The sequence below is a fragment of the Watersipora subatra genome, chromosome 10, assembly GCF_963576615.1.
Source record: "Watersipora subatra chromosome 10, tzWatSuba1.1, whole genome shotgun sequence".
In the NCBI taxonomy this organism is placed as follows: Eukaryota; Metazoa; Bryozoa; class Gymnolaemata; order Cheilostomatida; family Watersiporidae; genus Watersipora; species Watersipora subatra.
This window is the reverse complement of record NC_088717.1, coordinates 41,012,877-41,035,035: the sequence shown is the minus strand read 5'-3', so window position 1 is coordinate 41,035,035 and position 22,159 is coordinate 41,012,877. Positions and strand designations below refer to the sequence as shown.

General features: G+C 38.2%; 2 protein-coding genes across 4 annotated transcripts in view; one reads left to right on the top strand and one right to left on the bottom strand.

Annotated features, from left to right (window-relative positions):
* LOC137405904 (von Willebrand factor A domain-containing protein 3B-like) overlaps nt 1-16,080 on the bottom strand; it is a 54,800-nt gene extending 38,720 nt beyond the window's left edge. The window contains exons 1-6 of the mRNA XM_068092354.1: nt 16,029-16,080; nt 7,452-7,575; nt 6,765-6,886; nt 4,996-5,093; nt 3,310-3,457; nt 322-424 (exon numbers count right to left, since the gene is read on the bottom strand). Coding sequence (XP_067948455.1) covers nt 322-424; nt 3,310-3,457; nt 4,996-5,093; nt 6,765-6,886; nt 7,452-7,575; nt 16,029-16,080 — 647 coding nt within the window. The remainder of the gene's footprint in view (nt 1-321; nt 425-3,309; nt 3,458-4,995; nt 5,094-6,764; nt 6,887-7,451; nt 7,576-16,028) is intronic.
* Nucleotides 16,081-16,315: 235 nt separating this feature from the next.
* On the top strand, nt 16,316-21,789 carry LOC137405891 (E3 ubiquitin-protein ligase MSL2-like). 3 transcript variants are annotated; one of them, XM_068092336.1, is made up of 4 exons: nt 16,316-17,178; nt 19,416-19,442; nt 19,619-19,872; nt 21,632-21,789. In XM_068092336.1, the coding sequence occupies exons 1-3, from the start codon at nt 16,361-16,363 to the stop codon at nt 19,857-19,859; spliced, it is 1,086 nt and encodes a 361-aa protein (XP_067948437.1). In that variant the 5' UTR covers nt 16,316-16,360; the 3' UTR covers nt 19,860-19,872; nt 21,632-21,789. The 3 variants fall into 3 exon arrangements, with proteins under 3 accessions (XP_067948437.1, XP_067948436.1, XP_067948438.1); XM_068092335.1 differs by having other exon boundaries at nt 19,619-19,876; XM_068092337.1 differs by lacking the exon at nt 21,632-21,789 and having other exon boundaries at nt 19,603-19,761.
* Nucleotides 21,790-22,159: the final 370 nt, after the last annotated feature.

Here is a 22,159-nt window from a genome sequence, read left to right as displayed (position 1 = left end):
TAAAGTTGGCATAGATGAACAACAACCCACGAAGGATATGAAAGGTTTTCATAAGAATACAGCTAAAGCAAACTACATACTCCATCATTACATGCCCTGTTTGATACAGACTATAGGTGAACTGCTACCATCTCCTAGTAGCCAATGTAAAACTTCAACTGTTATACGTGTAGATAGTATGCAACCAAACATAGAGCTCCTTGACATCAACTGATGTAAAAATATTTATGAGAAGTACAAACTGTTTCAGTATAAAGCAATTCAGAGACAGCATAATTACAGATTGATGGAAAGCTTTCATGACAGCCGCAGCAAAAGTACCTGTATATATTAAACTTCGCAACAGTTGACACTTGCTCTTTGAGAACTCTTTCAACCGCACATCGGTATTGGTCAAACTGCTGAGGGGAAAGTGTCTTTGCATCTGCAAAGAACGAAATGGCTGTAGAACAGATAACATGGAACTGACCTTATGCTACAACTTTAGCGACATTACAGCTCACCAACCCTACAACTGACTCTCTAAGGACTACAACGCTATCAACATTGCACCTCACCAACCCTGCAACTGACTCTCTAAGGACTACAACTCTATTAACATTGCACCTCACCAACCCTGCAAATGACTCTCTAAGGACTACAACTCTATTAACATTACAGCTAATCCATTGCCCAGCTGATATGACAACCTAACGAGCACTAAATACTAGGATAGACTAAAGGGGTGGTCACACGAGAGCTGAAACAAACTAAACGACGCAAAAGGACGTCGCTGTCAGCTGTAAACTGTTCGGCCTAAGACATTTCTGGCCGAAACAAACCATTTCGGTACTGCTCGAAATATCATGGCCGAACCCTTGCTCTTATTGGCTGGTTAAAATTCAAGTGAGCACGCGTCGCACTTCTCCTTACGTGGGTGTGAGCAAAGTTAAAAAAGAAATGGGACGATATTTTTATTTCGTTAAATAAACAACATGAAGCAATTTACGACAAGGCTCACCGGGACTTGTGATTGTGTGGCATAAATGTAAGATGTTGCACTTAAGTTTTGCATAAATGTAAGAGAATGGTTGTGGCTTTATTTCGTGTAGAATAGAAGTAATGTGTCATACTCATCCTGATGAAAAATCGTTGACTGAGTTATTTATGTAAAATCACAGTACTATGATAAAGACTGTTTTTGTTTGTTATGTACTCAGCATAGAAAAATATTCATATCTTAACAAAAAATATAATTATGTTAATGGGAGGGGTTGGCAAAATCTTTGTATCGAGTGATTTATTTTGAGCAGCTGAACGATCTTCTGATAAATCTGCTGTGTAATTATAATTAATAATTGTTCCTCAAAGTTTTTTGTTTATAATAGAAATATTTAGCTCAAATACATAAAAACTAGAAATTCCCCTGTCATACAGCCGTCGGCCTGATAATGTAATAAGTAATAATGGAAAAAAGAAATGGTAGTGCTGGTTGTTGAAAAAGTAGTTGTCAGCAGGAATTGACAGAGTATAGTGTAAATGTTTCTCATTACATCCAGTACATGTGAGCTATTATACGTTGTTGTCAAGTCTGCCTAGAAAGTTGTTCAGCAGTTCTTGAAAATCAGGATAATCTAAAGATTGAAATTGAGGAATGTGATGAAGGGGTGCAGCATTGGGAGGAGCAATATTGTTTTGTACAATATTTTCATGGTCAATGATGTCCATAAAATCATGATCATGATCTGGATACAAAGGGGTTGCCAAGTCCATGTCATTTACATCGCCTACAACATCTACTAAAGAATTATCTGAATCAGATGAGTTGTTGTTATTAATTTGAGTAGCGTGTTGTTGAACATTAGCATTTGATGTTGATGGTTGCTGTGAGGACCTTCTATTTATCCTCCTATTGAGCTGTAATAATTGAGAGACACGTGGACGGTCACTGTGTCGGCCACTACGTGGTGTTTTGGGAAGCTGTATGACCATGGTAGTTGTCAGGTTGTTTTGAAATTAAATTCAAAACGTCAATTATGCAAAACAAAAGGTTGTAAAAAAATCACACCTAATATACTACTATCTCAAACCTGTTTTACAACCATAAAATAAATATTAATTAAAGCTGTAGGCCTAACCTTCTGTAATGTATGTAATTTAACAACAGCAATAAGGAAATGTGTTTATTATAACTCTGAAATGCAATATTACAAGTAAAATTGCAAGCTGCTGTGAAATATACACAGTTTGAAAGTTGGTTGTGTTGAATGTAGAATGGTTTTGATAGCGATCTTTAACAGAAAGCAAGTATGAGCGTTCACGCGTCTGGAAGTTTTCTGTAAACTGGAGCAAAATAAAAAAATGTTCTCGTCATAAAGGGGCATTGTAGTTCGGCCCTAGCTTGTACATAAGATGTAAAGAATTTTGGCTAATGTTTTAAATAATTCAATGAAACCTTCGGTAATTGGACAAACAAACATAGGCTGATAAACTGTGTACTACAATATCGTACCTGTAAATCGGTCTACTTCTCAAACGGTCTACGTTTATTACAGAAACCTTCGGATAAATTGGAAAAATTGTTCTTATAATTAAATCTTATAATAATTTTATAAAATCGAATAATTATTCTTATAATTAAATATTTTTGCAAGATATTAAAAACGGAAAAATGTTAAAAACCGTCGGCAATTAAACAATGCCATAGACTAGTGAAATGAGCATGTTTTTTTCGTGAAATGCGCACTGCTTAATAGTTCTACTATCTGTCGCACAGCTTTATTGGCGTATCGTTGGCCGGTCTTATTTATGATTAAAGAAAGTTTTTCGAGTGTTTTGTTGCGATTTCAGGCCAAATTATTCTGTCTTTGTGTCTGTATTTGTCTGTTCTATCTGTCTATTTGATATTGTCTACAAATAACATAGATTTGGTAACATATTTAAATAGGTTTATATGTGTTTTGCATCGTTATTATACTTAAACGACTCCATTGAAAAATGGTTAAATTTGTTGATGATATTTCGGTACAAGGGTTTGCGACGGCATTGATGAATAATTTTGTGAGTTGTGTGCACATATGCATTTATCATAAAGCTCCGAACAATCGCTTCGCTCGTGTTTGGTCGTGGGACTATCAATGAAACAGTGTCCTGTCTCCATGCGTATGGTATCTAGGAAACGAAGTGACTTCGGATGCCATGTTACATGTGGCTTAGCCGAACCGAAGTAAAACAACCTCCGAACCAAACCTAAGTCGGCTCGGCCATTGTGTGACCACGGCTTTAAGATACATTACTAATCAATAAAAATGTAAATCAACATCCACTCACCCAAAACAATGATGACGACTGACTCCTGTATGACCCCAAAAATGCGACGGCTCTCTGATGTCAGCCACTCCATGCGTTGCTTGAAGAGTTGGATAGCCTGCTTCAGGCGGCTGGCAATCTGCTTCACACGCTCCTTGCTCACCGAGACCTGAGCAAAGCAAAATCCAGCTGTCTACTTGAGTAACTTTAGAGACGCTATGTTCAAACTTAACTACTTAACTACTTGGTCAAGCGATGAACAGACAAAGACCAAAAAAATTACAAAAACTCAGCCTTCACCTTACCGTACGTGCCATCACACTGAACTAGCAAAGCTGCAACTTGCAACAGCATATTATAAAGAGTCAAGAACCAAACGCTATTACAGGAAGCACATGCAGTCTTTTGCTAGACCCTTTGGGTGAAATGTAAAGGTACCGATAATTTTGAGCATGTTATTTATATATTGGTCAAGTCAATTATTAAATATACATATGTAAAATAATGGAAGTAACCCGAGCCTAATTTTCCAGCTCTACAAGGTACTCTGTTAACAGCGAGTGTCTTTCTCATATTGCATCGAGACAAAACGGACCATGCTAACGCCTATAACCAATTTGTTTGTTTTCTAATCAACAGAACTCAAACACTCTCTCAATCGGTGGTGTTGGTTATTATGTGTTTGTTTGTCAAGGTATGCTGGATTAATAAAGCTTGTTTGATGATTAAATAAAACAATGTTATACATTAGATTACATAAGTTTATCTATAGCAGCCCAACATGTACTGTTTATCTATGGCTACCCAACATGTACTGTTTATCTATGGCTACCCAACGTGTACTGTTTATCTATAGCAACCCAACGTGTACTGAAAATCATTTTTTCTAACAGCTACGCAGGAGCCATAGGTTGTTATAAACAGTATTTAAACCCTCACTAAAAACCCTTAAAAAATAATTGTCTTTCTCGTTGAGACTTTGTCTAAGCGAACAACTTGTAACTTAGAAATCTATAGATTATGTAACACATCAGCATGTAGACCAATGGCATTCTTAGAATCAATGCATGATATGTTATACACTGTAGAAATACTACATACCCTAGGACACTTATATTTCACTAGTATTTAGTTTCGTGAGTAGCATACAGAGTAAATTTTTGCTGCAACTTAATTTTGCAGCTCTGATGAGTGCGAAAATATAGTGATGTGAAAATAAATGCAGTGGAACAAACATAATTAGATTTCTCAGGTTCGGTTCATCGGTAAGAAAAAATTTCTCAATTCGGGACTAGTTTGTAATTGTGAACCGCAGGTAGAATTGTGTGGCCGAGATCGATAATGCAATTTGATCGCTTGCTGTCATTTGTTTCTTGGACTATCAATGAACAAAGCTATTTAATTCCGCGTTTTCGCTCGTTCGTTATGATAGTTTAGTTTCGCTCATAAAATCTTCGCGAGAGGACGACTCCGCGAAAATGCGAAAGTTAGATGAGGCGAATACATAAGTATCCTAAGGTAAGGAGGGCATAAGAACCCATCAACAAGTCAAAGATTCATATTGCCCTTCTTTGCAGCGAGTATTCTTACAACGCTTCTCGCAAACATTGACACAATTGCAGCAGATTGCGTTCTAGTTTCTATCTAACAATTGATGGTAAGGAAGGTGCTGGTGAAGACCCGAGTGAAAGTGATTGTATTACTCACATTGGTAATCCTCCCATCATTTGCTGTATACTTCTCTACGAATCCTTTGCCAACAGTATACTTTGATGGAATTGGCTTTAGTAGAGTGTAGTCAAAGCCTGTAGGATAACATGTATCATTAGTTGTACAGATACTGCAATTATTACAGTTGCCTACAAAACACATTAATAGTTTTGTTTCCTATGTAGAAAAACTTGTTTTCGTAGCAAAGTTCTTGGCGTCATACAGAATTCCATTTCTACCAACATGCAAGATAAGTGAACATGATAGCCTAAACATCATTAGCTCATTATACAGTGTAATGGCTTTGTTTTCTTATATGAGACTTTAGCTGGCAACAACCTAATTGACTACAGTAGACGCCCCTATAATGTAAACCTCCTTATACATAAATTCCAGGTAACAAAGAACTCATGTATTACGTCAGAAATCACATATAATGCAAAGCATCAAATCGGTGTAAGTTACAAATTAAAGTTTTTATAACGAAGGTACCATTACTAGCCTAAAAAATATCCTTTCCTTTCTTGCCGCATTTACGAAAGAAAATGGCGTATTAGAGCATCTCTATTTTATATACTAGTACCCTGATAGTCTTGTGTGCCATGAGAGATTGTCAGGTATGAAGTAAAGGGAACAAGCAGCTGTACAATTATTCATAAACACCTGAAGGGGATAGTTACCAGTCTACCAAGACTGATACTCTAACTCTGGCAGTTTACCAAGACTGACACTCTAACTCTGGCAGTCTACCAAGACTGACACTCTAACTCTGGCAGTCTACCAAGACTGACACTCTAACTCTGGCAGTCTACCAAGACTGACACTCTAACTCTGGCAGTCTACCAAGACTGACACTCTAACTCTGGCAGTCTACCAAGACTGACACTCTAACTCTGGCAGTCTACCAAGACTGACACTCTAACTCTGGCAGTCTACCAAGACTGACACTCTAACTCTGGCAGTCTACCAAGACTGACACTCTAACTCTGGCAGTCTACCAAGACTGACACTCTAACTCTGGCAGTCTACCAAGACTGACACTCTAACTCTGGCTAAATGTTACGAGTTTGAGTCTCGTTGAAAACAATCTTCTATCCTAACCTCTAACCATCACTTCGGACAAACAGACGGACAGTACTATAGTAAAGATATATTTTGCTTTACATTATTTTACACATACATTTTGTTCTTCACGGCACAGACCTTGCAAGCTAGGAAAAATTCAATTTAAGTTGTTATTGAAGACTTGTGTTTCCCTTAACTTTATGTAAAAGCACCATAATCTTAAGAATTAACCTAGAGCAGAGGCTAGGTAACCGTTTTACTAAGGATTATAAACCCATCAAATGTGAAAGTTAAATTTAAAAAAAAGTAGCAGCAAAAAAAGTTTGTTTGATAAAATAATCTAAACTGTCCACATCTACGAACAATGTTCATAATAAGCGTTATGTTATATGTAAACTGTCCGCATCTACGAACAATGTTCATAATAAGCGTTATGTTATATGTAAACTGTCCACATCTACGTACAATGTTCATAATAAGCGTTATGTTATATGTAAACTGTCCACACAATGGATATGATATTGTATGATTAATCACCTGTTTCTCACAATCATATAGCGAGTTATGAACAGATTAGGCCGACACTAATGAGTGGAATGGGGACAGTGAACTGCCACTACTCCATAAATTGTCGTCACTTGAAATTCTAATAAGATTCTGACAGGAGTAATCAACGACAGCGCGTCGACAAAGCTACTAACCGTCATTCTTCTTGAAGCCAACCGCCTGCATAAGAGACTGTATGTCTAGCTTGTTCTTTTTTAGTCCATAGTTGTTGAGCCACTTCTTGGTGGACATGAGTCCCCTTACGTCTAACTCCCATCTGAAAGAGCAAAAATGATTACATCTGTCACTCGCTAGATTGGCCTAATACCACTAGATGACAAATTCTAAATATATCTACGAAATATAAACATGAGTTTTTGATAGGCTGAACAATGTTTAGAAGAGAACTTATGACGTTGAAAACTCTAGATAACCATAATTTTATTTGTATATGTTAAAAATTTCTGAAAAGAATAACTAATAATGCTATAGTCTAAGCGCTGTCGACAGAGGAATTTCCATGAAAGAATAAATAAACTGAAAATAGTTATACAGCAACAGGATAAATGTGCCATTTTTAGCCAACTCTATGGTAGACTAACATATGTCTAAATGCACGACACAGTTTGGGGAAGTTTATGAATTTTAAGCAACTTGATGTAGTCGAGTAATTTTGAAAAAGACAAAGTTTTATTGATTAAAAATGCAGACGAGGAACTGCTCAATCGGGCAGTAGCGCAGTTGTCAGGTGCAATCCTGCACCACAGACTGATGAGAGCACATTTGATTTGAACAAGCAGACAATTACTAGGAGCTGTGCAAAGATTTGAGCCATCACATACCCTTTTCTCTCATTCTTCTTCAGCAAAAGCTCGTCAGCAACTATCTCTGGGGTGACTAACTTCTTCCCTGGCTCTTCTTGCGACTCCAAATGCGCTTGGTATGATGTCAGGTCAAACCTGCAGCCTGTATGAGATACACAGCATATTAGAATAACAAACACTACCTCAAGGCTGTGACACCACCTCAAGGCTGTGACACTACCTCAAGGCTGTGACACTACCTCAAGGCTGTGACACCACCTCAAGGCTGTGACACTACCTCAAGGCTGTGACACTACCTCAAGGCTGTGACACCACCTCAAGGCTGTGACACTACCTCAAGACTGTGACACTACCTCAAGGCTGTGACACTACCTCAAGGCTGTGACACTACCTCAAGGCTGTGACACTAACTCAAGGCTGTGACACATGAAAGGATGGAAAAGAAACATAGCGATAGTTGACATCACCATCAGCTAAAAAAAGAGTTCTAGCGAACATTATCTCTGAGCAGATCATGGCTTTGGAGCAAATTTCAGTTTGAATTAAGCGTGAAATTATAATTTGCCCTCATTGACAAACTGAGGAAGAACTTGGTTGCAGTAATGCACAAGACAGGACGAGACACTACGGATTGAAACAAAGCAGGGCTACAACAAGACTGCGGCATGCAATGACAAAGGAGAACAGACGGTTGTCAACAGACGGTTGTCAACAGATGGTTGTCATACAATAAAAGACAATAGACGAGAGCTGGCTAAAGATGATCTAAAGACAGCTTGTTGTATGGTCAGAATAGACCAGGGTTCTGCTTATTGTGTTCCAACGTGCTAACTTCTACATCGCCCCGAAGTAGTGAGAAAGAGAGAAGAGGGAATGCAAATCACAGGCTTTCTACGCCAGATGATTGCTTCTAGTACTACTATAAAATAATTTATATATGAGAAGACCTTTCGATAGATTCTACCAATAATATACAAACTGTACATTTGCTCACAAGTTTACAGAGAGCTATGAATGCAGATGTCTATGGAATGTTAAATTCACTCTTTTAAAAAAGATACACTTATACCCTCTATTTAGATTAAACATATGTAGGCCTTATTTACTACTGGTTTAGTAAACTGATTCGTAAAACCCTTTATTGTAATTAAATTTTCATCAATTTCAGCTTTTATCAAACATTCCCAAACAAGCATAAAATTATATGATCTAGATTCTAGAACTAGCAATATATTCTGTCTGCTAACGCCGATGTCTCTAGAAACGACCAATAACATTATAAAGCTAAAATTGTTGTTATATCAATCAGCTTATGGTGACAGTAACACAAATCGTGTGAATCATTTAATACCCAGCTAACTATTTACCAAAATAAATGTTTGGCTCCAAATAACCATAATTTACAACTTTTTTTGTGACTTTCCAGACATCTATGACAAACGAGAGTAGCTAAGCAGCGACATATTTTCAACATAAATGAAGAGGTAGTCCATGATGCATAGGTATGTAATAAAACTGAACAGAATATTTATGAGAAACGGTTCGTGTTAGAAAGAATTCCCAGTCTAGCGCAAGCGCATTAATAAATAACCGTATCAATGTAGCGGCTTAACACTGTAATAAAATGTTCACTGACGATGCTGGTGTTGTCAAGGCAACACCATAACAGCGCAGATTTCATAGGAAAGACTGACAAATGGCTAGACACGTACAAAGAAATCTTTCAGCTTTGATAAGCTGAACTCATCAATGCAAGTTGATAGACTAATTAATGGTTTTGCTCTAAAGAAATCTCGAATAGCGAAGAAACCTTGGAGATATACACGGGATATTGGTTTATTGATTATTGGAATCCCATATTTACAGTTGTTTTGTATCTTCTTCTTTAGCTCACTAATATCACTATGAATACTCCATATAATCTTTCATTAAGTTCAAAGCGCAAGTCAAAAGAGTATATGATTATATTAGAGAAGTTGTTCAAGTGAACTAGTGGAATTTAACACATTTTTAAACTTCAAAGTTTTTGCTTTTTATGAGTATAGCATGACCTTGTGAGTTTAAGCTTTTTTCGAAAGCCACATTGTATGAGGTTAGCTGAGCTCTGTCTATGTACAGCGCGAACAAACCAGACCAGTATGAATTTCATAGTAACAAATTCTTAAATAATATTTCAGCTCACTAGGAAAATCGAAAGACTCTCGGAACATGTATCATTTAACATAGTGATCACTTAAGAGCTTCAGTTTACAATTTGGCAATCAGACTTATTGTTCAATAAAGAAAATCTGATACCTTCATATATCAATTAGATGCTGTTAGATGACAATTGGCTTTTTCCATATATTGCAAACCCTAGTTAACCTAAATTACCGTGAAGTATTTTTTTAATTTTAAACAATAACTAGAAATATTAGAAAAGATAAACATTAATTTTATACACCAAAGCGTGCAAAACTGGCAAAGATATCTACTTATAAAAATCAAATGAAGAAAAAATATAATCGACAAAACTTGACAAGCTCACATATGAGAAGAAAGAGAAGCGAAAAGTGAAAAATATGTTGAATGAATTAAGCAAAAGCTGATCTAGAAAGGGTAGACTTAACAATTAAAAATACCTTCAGGCGATCCATCTTTGTTCACTAAAAAAGAACATGAACCATACAGGAGCAGATAAATTGTATGTGTTACATAAATTTTATGACTAAACATTAATGGTTCGACTCGCCATCTACATTTCCAACTTATAATTAACTCAACAAATATTTAACGATATATGTTTATGTAATGTATGTTTTAATGCGGCTAAATCGCAGGTATATTGTAAGTATATATTAAGTACATGTATCTTGTATCAGCCCGACCATGCCGCGCACAACAGGAAGTGCCCTATGTCCTTGACCCGACAGCCTACTAACAAGTGGTATTGTAACATCCCCCTCGGACCCCCCACAGGTATATGAAGCTTAGTCAAACTATTATGCATACTACCAAATAAGCAATGACAAGCAAAATAAAACAAATGAGCGTTAACTACTAATATGTATATACCGAGTATTGTTATGTAAGTAGAGTATTGTTATGTAATCCACTGTTCAAGTGTCCAACTTATGATTGTCCGTGTATTGATATCCTGGCAGTCTACTCATAATTACTTAAGTGTCGTGGCATTCTGCTAACTCTTCCACTACGAGTCTTAGTTGGTACGTTGTTTGTTGAAGCTGACTGAGAAGGGTCTGGAGGCTCAGCAACAGATATCCCCACATCTGCTCTCTCGCTTCTCTCACAAACCCTTGTCTGAGTCGGGAGTTCAGCAACAGATATCCCTTCATCTGCTCTCTCACTCCTCACACAATTCTGACGATTAACAGGTATTTGAACTTGAGTCGGGGGTTCTGCAGCAGATAACTGATCATCCCTTTCACCCCCCACACAACTAGGGCCCTCTTTGGTGGCTGCAGGCCTCAAATAACGTCGATTTCGTCTTAGCATTTTGCCTCCAGTTTCGACTATGTAAGAACGGTCAGAGCATATGCCTATCACTTTACCACCATTCCAGTTTCCCTTGGTATACCTTCTCAAATCTTGAACATATACTGGTTGTCCTACATGAAGGACAGGTAAGTCTTTGGCTCCCACATTATAGTTCTGCTGTGCTTTGAAATTACCCCACTTCTTTCTATCCACTACCTGTGTCCTACTTAGGATCTGGGGTATTAGAGACTGTATTGGTTGTGGAACCATGGCCCTAGTGCGCCTGCTGAACAATTTCTGTACTGGACTGCTCTCTGTAATGTACGAAGGAGTATTCCGCCACTCCAGTAGCGCTGCATATATGTTGTCAGCCTTGTCCAGCATGTTTTTCGCTATTTTAACAGCCGACTCTGCCTTCCCGTTAGACTGTGCATGATACGGTGAAGATATGGTGTGCTGAAACCCCCAGTCACGTGCAAATCTGGCAAACATATCTGACGTAAACTGTGGCCCACCATCAGAGTGTACTACCTCCGGTATACCATGTCTCGCGAACTGCTCTTTCATAACTGTTATCACAGCTCCTGCCTCAAGATTAGGTAATTTGTTTATCTCGAAGTAGTCTGAAAAATAGTCCACCATAATCACATAATTTTCCTGTTTTCTTGTTTGAAACAAATCCATACCCAGCTTAACCCAGGGCCTGTTGGGTATCGAGTGAGACCTCAGTGATTCTTTTGCCTGACTCCCTCTGTTGTCCTGACAGCCCTGGCACTCTCCAATTGTCTGCTTTATATCTGCTGTGATGCCGGGCCAATAAACACTATCTCTCGCTCGTCTCAGAGTTGCCTCAATACCCTGATGGCTGCTGTGAAGACTATTCAGCACCTCCTTTCTCATGCTTTTTGGCAAAATTATTCGCTCTGCCTTATACAAAATGCCATTAAAGCTAGCAATCTCATCTCTAAAATTCCAATAGCTCCTCACTTTCGCATCCACCTCATCCTTGTTGTCTGGCCATCCCTGCTTCACTACCTGGCCCAATATCACCAGCTCTGCATCTCCACTGGTTGCTTCTCTCACCCTCTCTAATTTCCTATCACCTACTTGTGAACACTGTTCTGGATTAACAGTTTCAATCTCTAATGCTCGAACTTCCCATTTTTTTAGCTGAAACACCTGTTCTTGTCCCATATCTACTAAACTGTCACCCTTTAAAGGTGCTCTGGAAAGCATATCTGCTATCACCTGCTTGGACCCTGGGCAATAGGTCACCTTGACATCATATCGCTGCAACATCAATCTCATCCTCTGTAGTCTCTTAGGTGTCTGTAGCAATGACTTTCGCATTATGGACTCTAAAGGTTGGTGATCTGAGTTAACTGTCACATCTGGGTGGCCATAAATGTATTGGTCAAACCGATGGCAACCATAGACCATGGCTAAGCACTCTAATTCAAGGGGTGCGTAGTTCTTTTCACATTTGGTCAATGAGCGAGAAGCATAAGCAATGGGTTTTTCGTCCTGTAATAGTACTGCCCCAAGCCCAACAGTGCTGGCATCACACTGCAAAACAATAGGTTTGGTATGATCAAAATAACCAAGGGTTTCACCACTCAGCGCCAACTGTTTCACTTCTTGGAATGCTTTCTCCTGTCTTTGCTCCCACTTGAAGTCGGCCCCTTTGCCTAACAGTGCTCTCAGCGGCTCTGTAACCGTGGCTAGATTAGGCATAAACCTGCTAAGATAATTTGCAAAGCCTAAAAACCTCCGAAGCTCCTCTACTGTCTTTGGAGTTTGCATATCAACTATATCCCTTTGTTTGTTGGGATCTGCTTTCACTCCGCTTTCACATAAGATATGTCCTATGTATGGTATTTCTCTCAATCTTAATCTCAGTTTCTCTTTATTCAGCTTTAGCCCTGTCTCACGGGCCCTCTGAAGTAAAGTTACAAAGGTTTTATCGTGATCTCTCATTGCCTCATCTATAGTCTGTCCTCGGCCCACTATCAACACATCATCTGCCACAACTGCTAATCCCTCAATGCCTTCTAGCGCTACATTTAAACGTCTCTGAAACTCTTCTGGACTGCTACTCAAGCCAAAGGGCATTCTTTTCCATCGATATCTGCCTTTAGGTGTCCAAAACGTAGTAAGAAAACTACTCCTTTCACTCAGCTCAAACTGCAGGAAACCATCCTTAGCGTCCACCAACGAAAACACCTTGGCATTCTTCAATGTTGGTAACACATCTTCCAAAGTTGGTAATGGGTAATGATTTCTTTGTATTGCCTTGTTGAGATCAGTTGGATCTAAACAAACTCGAATAGACCCTGACGGTTTCCTCATGGCCAGAAGGTTTGAAATCCACGGAGTGGGTTTGTCCACTTTAGCTATAATCTCCTGTTTTTCTAAAGCATCCAACTTTTTGGCTAGATCTGCCCTAAGCGCAAAAGGTATTCTTCTTGGCCTATTCTGAACAGGTCTGACAGATTCATCAGCTTCAATATCGTACTCCCCTGCTAATTTACCCAGGCCGGTGAAAACATCTTTGTATTGTTCTAAAGCCCATGCTATAGTGTCCGATTCCTTTCCTTCTACCAAGTCAACACATTCATTCACTGTTAGCAACTGCAACAATAGGCATGAGTCCAAGGATAACAATGTAAGATTGTTGCAATCTATCACCTCAAACCTCAAAATCACTGGCTTTTCACTGTTCATAACAGTTAAAGCACATCTACCCAATGATAGTTCCACTGTGCCATTGTACATGCTAAGCTTCGTCGAACTCTTTTGCAATGGCGGTTTGCCTAACTGCTCATAGGCTTGAAAGCTCAAAATATTACATGTAGCTGCTGTGTCCAGCTGAGTCTTTAGCCATTTTGGAGCCCTAACTCCCTCAGCTTTGACTTGTAGGTTAGTTACCAGTTTACGGCCTTCGCGCTGAACCCTGATTAGCCATGCATCCTCTGACCCCGAAGACATGTCTCCTTCCTTCATCACCATGTTCACCTGATCTTCTCTTAGTTCATCGACTAGTTTCACGCTTGCTTCATTTTTCTTTCGACAGACTCTTGAGAAATGATTCATTGTGCCACAAGCATTGCATGCTTTTCCAAATGCTGGACACTGCCGAGGAGGGTGTGATGTGCCACAGTACTTGCAATTACCTCTCGCTTTTGGTTCCTTCTTTATGACTACTGTGCTATCAACCGGTCGCGATGGACGCTTATACACCGCATGTGCTTCCTCATTCAGCTTAAGCCCTGCCATTTCTTTTTGTGTATCCTCTACTGTTCTGCAGATCTTTATAGCCTTTTCCAGATCAAGGTCTTCTTTTTCAAAGAGCCTTTTTCTCGTCCCCTCATCCGATAAACCCAAAGTGAGCGCATGCAAGATCCAATCCTCGGCTGCTTCTTTAAAGTCACAATACTCTCTTGCTTGCTTACGTAATGCTGTCAAGAATTGATCAACAGTCTGCTCACCTTGCTTCATTGTCAGAAATTTGTGTCTCGCTGCAAACAAATTCACTCTAGGCTTGCAGTAATCATCAAATGCTTTAACAACTGTTGCATAATTTTTGCGCTCTTCATCTGTCAGACTGAAATTGTCGTATATGTCAATACCTCTTGGCCCCACTGTGCGCAAGAGTATAGCCAGCTTAATTTCATCTTTAGCTTTTGCCTTATCGTTAGCTGCTATAAACCAATCAAACTGTCTCTTGAATCTGGTCCACTGTGTCGCTAAAGTAGACGCCTCAGTTGTTTCTGACAACGGTTCTGGAAGCAATGATTCCATAATAATGAGTACTATGAATCACCGTAAATAGATGAAAGCGAACAACCACTATACTAAATAACCTACACAAAAAAATTCAGGTCAAGGACTAAAAAAACTATATATATATATCTATCTATATAATCTTCTTAATTATAAGAATGATACATGCAGTAGATGCTGTTGCTTATAAAAACGACACAGTCTACTATTTCTGCCTCTAGTAATACTGTGAGCGTCTGCGTGGGTATATCTAATAAGCTAGTAGTGATGTAGTCAATCAATAGCAACAATAACGAGTGCACGAACGAATGCTATGGGATGTATGTCTTTATGTATATATATCACCATAATCACTCTTCTACCCCAAATAGCGCTACTGTAATTGTATGTTGTTATAGATCGTTGACTTCGTTATGCTCCTACGTAGGTTTGTTGACGAGATGATGAGTCGTGGTTGTCGAAGTAGCAGTAGATTAGTAGTCCATTAGCTCCTTCAGCTCGTTGAACCCGCACTATTATTTATCGTTATGTACTGTCTATTGGTCGTGAGTGTTAGTGAGACTGGTAATTATTGTTGCTCATCCTCTCCTGACACCATGTTTTAATGCGGCTAAATCGCAGGTATATTGTAAGTATATATTAAGTACATGTATCTTGTATCAGCCCGACCATGCCGCGCACAACAGGAAGTGCCCTATGTCCTTGACCCGACAGCCTACTAACAAGTGGTATTGTAACAATGTACGTAAAATCACCCAAATATATATGCATTTGCCAACACTTTAGTATTATAATTGATATTTGCTATAACTGATATGAAATCTCACTTCAACCAGTTAGGTAGCAATTGCTACACTTCATTTAACTGTAAACAATCTTGCTTAAAATTGTACCGCTCAAAATCCATCGTTTGATATAAGCCTGACATTTGTAAAATTTTATTAGAATCAGCTAGAAGGCTGAGCTACAGTATAGAATAGCTAAACCCCATGGCTCTTGACCAAAAGTTTTCATTCAATAATTACAAAATAAAAAATTAAATATATTCTTTTTTTTTCAAGAACGGTATTATCAATATATAATAACTAACATTTGATGACTAATCACAAATACATATTTAAACCAATTCTGATGGTCTCAACTATTTTAGCAACTGTATTATAACACAAAACACTGCTTTTATTCATCATCATCATCATCCGTCAACAAAATAGTGCTAGCAAGCATTCAATATGAATGTTCTATGCTCCCACTTCATAACTAACCTACGACGTGTAGGTAAATGTAGATTCGGCGAACAAAGACAAAACAAAAATATAGCTTATACAAACTTACGAGTTTTCGAGTATGCGTTAGGAAGATAAGGATCAACATCGAGAGCTGTCATCACTAAAATTGCTCGATAATCTATGCTGACATATTGTAAGAAAAGCAAGCAAAATACATTGAATACTTGAAACCCAAAACGTGTATAATGGTGAACTGCATAAACCTATTTCCGGTGTTTGATGGTTGCTTGGAAACTTGTTTCCGTATTAATCATACTCGACAGTCGAACATTTAAGGAGAAATTTCGCGTTCGATTTAGTTCCTAAATGGTATTATTTGCATTTGCGCGATTTCCTGAGAACCACTACTAGAAGTACCTAACGATAATTGTTTGGTGCATGTTCGCTGGTATAAAAAACTATTTAAACATGGCAGCATTTGGTTACTATTCTAATGCTACGCAGTATGTTATGGATTCTCATGAACTTAATGAAAACTATTTTATACTTCTCCAAGAAGCCTTAACGCCTCTGAGATTCTATCTTAGCTGTCGCGTATGCAACAAAATTTTGCAGAATCCTGTGTCACCTGATCATACTGCTTGCCAGCACACGGTTTGTCGAACTTGTGTTGGTGGCAAAATGCGACTAAAGCCCTCTTGTGGGTGGTGTAAAAACTATGATAACTTCATCGATAATAAGTCATTGACAGTTTTGATACGATGCTACAAAAAACTTTGTGAATATATTGCAAGCTCGTCTGATTATCGTAATCAAATTGCGTTTTCCATAAAAAGTGGAAACAGCTCAGTTGACAATGCTAAGGAAAAAATTGCATCATTGTTAAAGGAAGGCGCGGAAGCCGAGATCGTTACTATTCAAGGAGAGACAACTCCAAAATCATTACCTTTAAACACTAATGACGACCTTGTCACGTTAAATTCAAGTAGGGCAGATACACAGTCTCAATCTTCACCGTCCATAAAGGGTGACCTTAAGCTCAAATTGATAATACCATCACCAAAGCGGCGACATTGGTACGCTGCAGCATCAAACCATCAGTCAAAGGTTGCTAGGAAGAAACTTAGCTTGTCCAGGAAGTCTTATCCGGATAGCCCGCATACAACATCATTAGATTTGCTACTTAATCCATCTGGATCTTCACAAAAAAATGTAGAAGGCCAAGCTACTAGCAGAAATGAAAGTGATGCTCATAGGTAAGCTTTACTATTTGCTTGCAAAATAATTAATTTTACAGAAAAAAAGTATTATAATCACATCTGGCACGGATTGACAAGATTATTTGTGCATAAACAAAACAATCTGCATTTTCGCTTTGTTTTTTATCTTGACAACAAAACACATCACACTCATAACTTTGTTTAGTTTTAGTGAGCTTTGCAAACAAGAAATATCATGGTAAGCTGGCAGGCACGTGTGCTATTATTATTCTACCACCATTCAGCTCCTTATCACACATATTTTTCTTCAATCATATTAGTTTCATGTTAAAAATTTATAAAAGCTTTGATTTATTACTATGACAGATCATGAAAATGACACAGTTATATTATTTCCTACTCTAGAATATTCACATACCATTATCACAAGCGGTTGTTAGGGCTGCGCCAACTAGCAGATTCTTAGTCATGCTAGTAATCAGTGAGATCACTTGTGTATGACATAAGAGCTATTTTTACGGTAAACCAATAAAACAATTTAGCTTGTTTTCATTAAATAATAACATTATGTCACTATATTTCTTTTGGCTAGTTGAAATTCGGTCTGTCAATTGTAATTACGCTCAAATATTGCTTGCGGTCATCGACAAACTAGCTTGTAAACTAAGGAGCAGGCTGTCATTTTCTTCACAAGGAGTTGCTCACTCTCAGTGTGCCTAAACACATTCTGCCCTGTGCCAATCCAGTAAAAAAAATTTCTTTTACCGCACACAGTGGCTAGTTTTGTCTGGATTTGTCGGGGCAGGCTATGCTACAACACCAATTATAGTCTCCATCAATCTTCCACCATAATCTTAGTTAAAAAAAGGTTTGACTTGAATGTTTTGTAGTTTTTCTTAGAGGGCATAACAACATAGTTAGGCCCACAACATAAATTGGACAAGAATTATAAGTTGTATGATTTTTTGATGCACTTGTGAAAAAATATTGCCATATCTTTATATTATACTAGACGAATGCTCGGGTATTAAAAATCAGCTTAAATAAACTGTGATAGCAGTGCCATACTTTTAAACTCAGCTTATAAACAACGCCACTTGCCGCTAGCCTGGCACAATGCCGATGGCTAATTTAAGTAAGCTAGTTAGCTATGGTTTTTACTAACACACTGAACAACGACAACAATAGCTATTTTCACCCGTGGGTGAAAATAGCTACCACTATTCGTTATGGTGCAACATGGACATAGCGACATATATCGCCTAATGAATCCATCAATCTTGCGCAGCTAAATTGGTAAGGCATTTGTCTGGCACGCGGGAGGTTCCGAGATCAAATCTTGCGTGATACGATCCTTCACTCCCTAGATTTTAATATCTATAGCTGGACAAACTAAACTACAGACTTTGAGATTTATATATATAGATTAAAATTGGTGTTGGCCCAAGCTATAGCTACTGGACAGCCCAAGCTATAGCTACTGGACAGCCCTGGCATTTAACAAGCTATAGCTACTGGACAGCCCTGGCATTTAACAAGCTATAGCTACTGGACAGCCCTGGCATTTAAAAAAAAATCTGAGTATGCTTTGCCCATTCTTTTCCGTAATTTTATACTTCAACTCAAAGAAAACCAGTTTTTTTATATCCACTATTTTGCCCGACTCTTACTTTCATTTAGACCATGAGAACATTCTTTACAAGCTGGCAGTTCATTTGCTTATGAGTCTCTTATCAATGCCATGATATAAGATGCCAATAACTGTGGTGATATTATTCCTAAATATCTTTGACCAATGGAGCACTTGTCATTAATGTCGGTACAGTTTACTATCTCAAGTCTGCTTATTGTTCTTATAATATCAAATATTTCTACCATGTTCTCATGATTTGGGTGAAACTACAAAATTTGCCGTTTCCTAAACGTCCAACTTGGAGTTTACGATGAAAAAATAAATCATTTTTAAATGCGTATTGAACAGCTGCCACTGTATCACATGGCAATAACATTCCTTTCACTAGATCTGCTGTTGCAAATATATGAAATTTAAATTCTCTTTGTCCTTTTAATGCTATGAACTGATAAGGAGGAAGCAACCAATTAAATGCCACCGGAATCGGGCTGTATTGCTTTAGTGTGTTGATTTTTACAAATATTGTATGTGATTCCTTCTGTTTTATAAAGTACCATTTATTAGAACTAACTTTTCTCTTTTCGTTTTTGCTCACGTTATTGCTAGAACAATGTATTATTTTGTATGTTTATATTTGTAGTGCCTCACAGCCAGCCACGCTTGACAGGTGAGTTGGCTGTTGTATCTACTGAGAAGTTTTATAGCAGTCTAGTAATAAGCTCAGTGCTGATGAGATTCAGGCATTGCATGTGTTCAGTTACTGTGATATTGAGAAAACATTGCTTGAGATGACACGTGTAGGCAGGTGACATATCATTATATAACAGGTATCGGTCTTGTCAGTTCACAGAGCCGTGATCTCACCTTATCAAGTTCTAAAGCGGAGAGGAAGCGGTGTGGTTGTGGAAATAATGTCACTTCATTGCCAGGAAAGCTAACATGCTATGGCCAGCGGTGCCCTTGCTACAGTTCTCGTATTCCTTGCCTTGGCTGCCGCTGTCGAGGTTGTCGAAACCCTAATAAAATTGTACGCATAGAGCAGGCATCCGAGGACACTGATGGAGATGAGATCAATGTAGAGTGATCTACATGTGGAGGCAGGTGTGTCTAAAACTCGCAGTTGTGTGTAGAACTGCAAGTACCGTATTAAAAGGAATAATTAGAAGTAACTATATTTTAGGCATCTGGTTTTGAATTCTTTAAAGTATATCTTATAAGATATTGCCAGAAGTTGTCAAGGCAATCAAATTATCATGGTTTTATAATTTGTTAAGTTTTATACGTTTACAAGGTGATGCTGTCTTTAAACGCCAGACCTCAGGCTATTTGAACTTTTGTATATTTTATTAACTTCAGATGCTATCCAGTAGTACCAAAAGAGACCTTTCCTTTTTTAACTAGTCCTACAGCTATATCCATGTATGCGCAGGATTGTTGTAAAGCGATGCGGTTAAATTCTTGGTAAAAATGTTCCTGATAAAGGTATAAATTCTGATAACTTACAGATCCACAGCAATTTTCTTACTTGAAGGTTGACTTGCAACAAAATTCACATTACAGTTATTTGGTATTAAAAGATTCACCATGTCTTACTCTGTTGTGTTGTAGGTGCAAACTATGTGGAAACATGATTATAAGCTCTTAAAAACTCAAAAACGAACAGTTAATCGCCGCCATCATGAAACTGCAGTAGATCGAAATCAGTTTATTTCTCTGACGTAGTCGTTCCATTTGGTCATTGTTTTGACACGTGATGTGCTCACGTGAATTGAAAGGCTAATAAAAGGCTCGATATAAAACTTTTCGTAGCACTAGTTTATGACAAACACTTCGGGTTTTACAGAAGATACCATATCAAATATAGATGCTCGCTACTTTACAGTTTTGTTTCGGCTTGGTCTTATCGTCTAGTCGTAATCTGATCATGTGACCCATACTGCCTGCCAAACAGCGCGAATAACTCCTGCAGCATTTTCCGATTATCACAGGTGACCAACAGGCTCGTCATATTTATTAGACGATGATATTTACTCTTTCGAGCTAAGGTTAAAAAATTAAACGAATTTTCACGGTAGGTTAAAAGATATCAATGCTGTAAGTGACAGCATTACAATGACGATGAAATAGACGCATAAGAACAATAGACATGGGTTTATTGAATGCATGAAGTATATTTGTGAAAATATTTTGACGAATAAGGTTGCATGAAGGTGTAAACAGATGCCATCTCGTTCATCTACGTCCCATTTGAGCCGTTTTGGAAAGAGATTCTGATCTACGGCGGTTTTGTGATGGCGGCGATTACCTGTTCGTTTTTGAGCTTCGAAGAGCTTGTAATCACATTCCCAAATATTTGGCACCTACAACACAGCAGAGTAAAACATGGTGAATCTGTTGATACTAAATAACTGTAATGTAAATTTTGTTACAAGTAAACCTTTAATAAATCACAGAATAACTTGGTCACTATATTCTGATTGATGATATTTGTGAAAAATATGTTGATGATTAAACTCTGCTGATGCTACAGGTAGCTGGTGTTACAGGTTGTTGATGCTACAGGTAGGTGGTGCTGCAGGTAGCTGATGCTACAGGTAACTGGTGTTACAGGTAGCTGGTGCTACAGGTAGCTGATGCTACAGGTAGCTGATGCTACAGGTAGCCGGTGTTACAGGTAGCCGGTGTTACAGGTAGCCGATGCCATAGGTAGGTGGTGCTACAGGTAGCTGATGCTACAGGTAGCTGGCGCTACAGGTAGCTGATGCTACAGCTAGCTGGGCTCTGCATAGAAATTTATAAGCTGTGAAGTAGTCAATTACTACTTAAGCTGTTATCAAGATCATGACTTTTTTTCAGAGTTGTAATCTAGTTTTGCATCCCATCGGTCCAACGCAATCCGAAGGCAAATATGACATACGCAGGCAACTAACCATCCATACTGGATCGTGCAAAGAATACATATGGATTTGTGTACATGTAGTTTACTAATAACCTGTAGTTGTCTTACCTTTTTTCTATGGATTCATTGCTTTGTGTAATTTGACTCTATGACTGTCTTTGAGAAGCCTGACTACTTTGAATATTCTCCTATGGAATTATTGCTCCTTCACGTGACACTCTATCTAGCAGCAATTCATCGATGTGGTCTTCTCACACCTTTTTAATGGAAATAGCATATAGGCCTTGTGATATGATATAGAACATAGCTGTAAATAGAATGTCACTAAGATTAATTGTAATCCAACAATGTTCGTATGTTTGTTATGCCTTTTTGTACGTAGATCAGAAAGTTTCCCTTGATGTTTATTTAGCAGCGACAGACCTCTGAATTTTAGAATTTAACTGGTATTTCTTCTAAATGTGAAAGTGCTTGTATATACATTG

Coding starts and splice junctions, on each gene's coding strand:
- LOC137405891 (XM_068092336.1), top strand. CDS start 16,361: ATGTTCGCTGGTATAAAAAACTATTTAAACATGGCAGCATTTGGTTAC. Junction 17,179..19,415: donor AATGAAAGTGATGCTCATAG/GTAAGCTTTACT, acceptor TTATATTTGTAG/TGCCTCACAGCCAGCCACGC. Junction 19,443..19,618: donor CAGCCAGCCACGCTTGACAG/GTGAGTTGGCTG, acceptor CGGTCTTGTCAG/TTCACAGAGCCGTGATCTCA.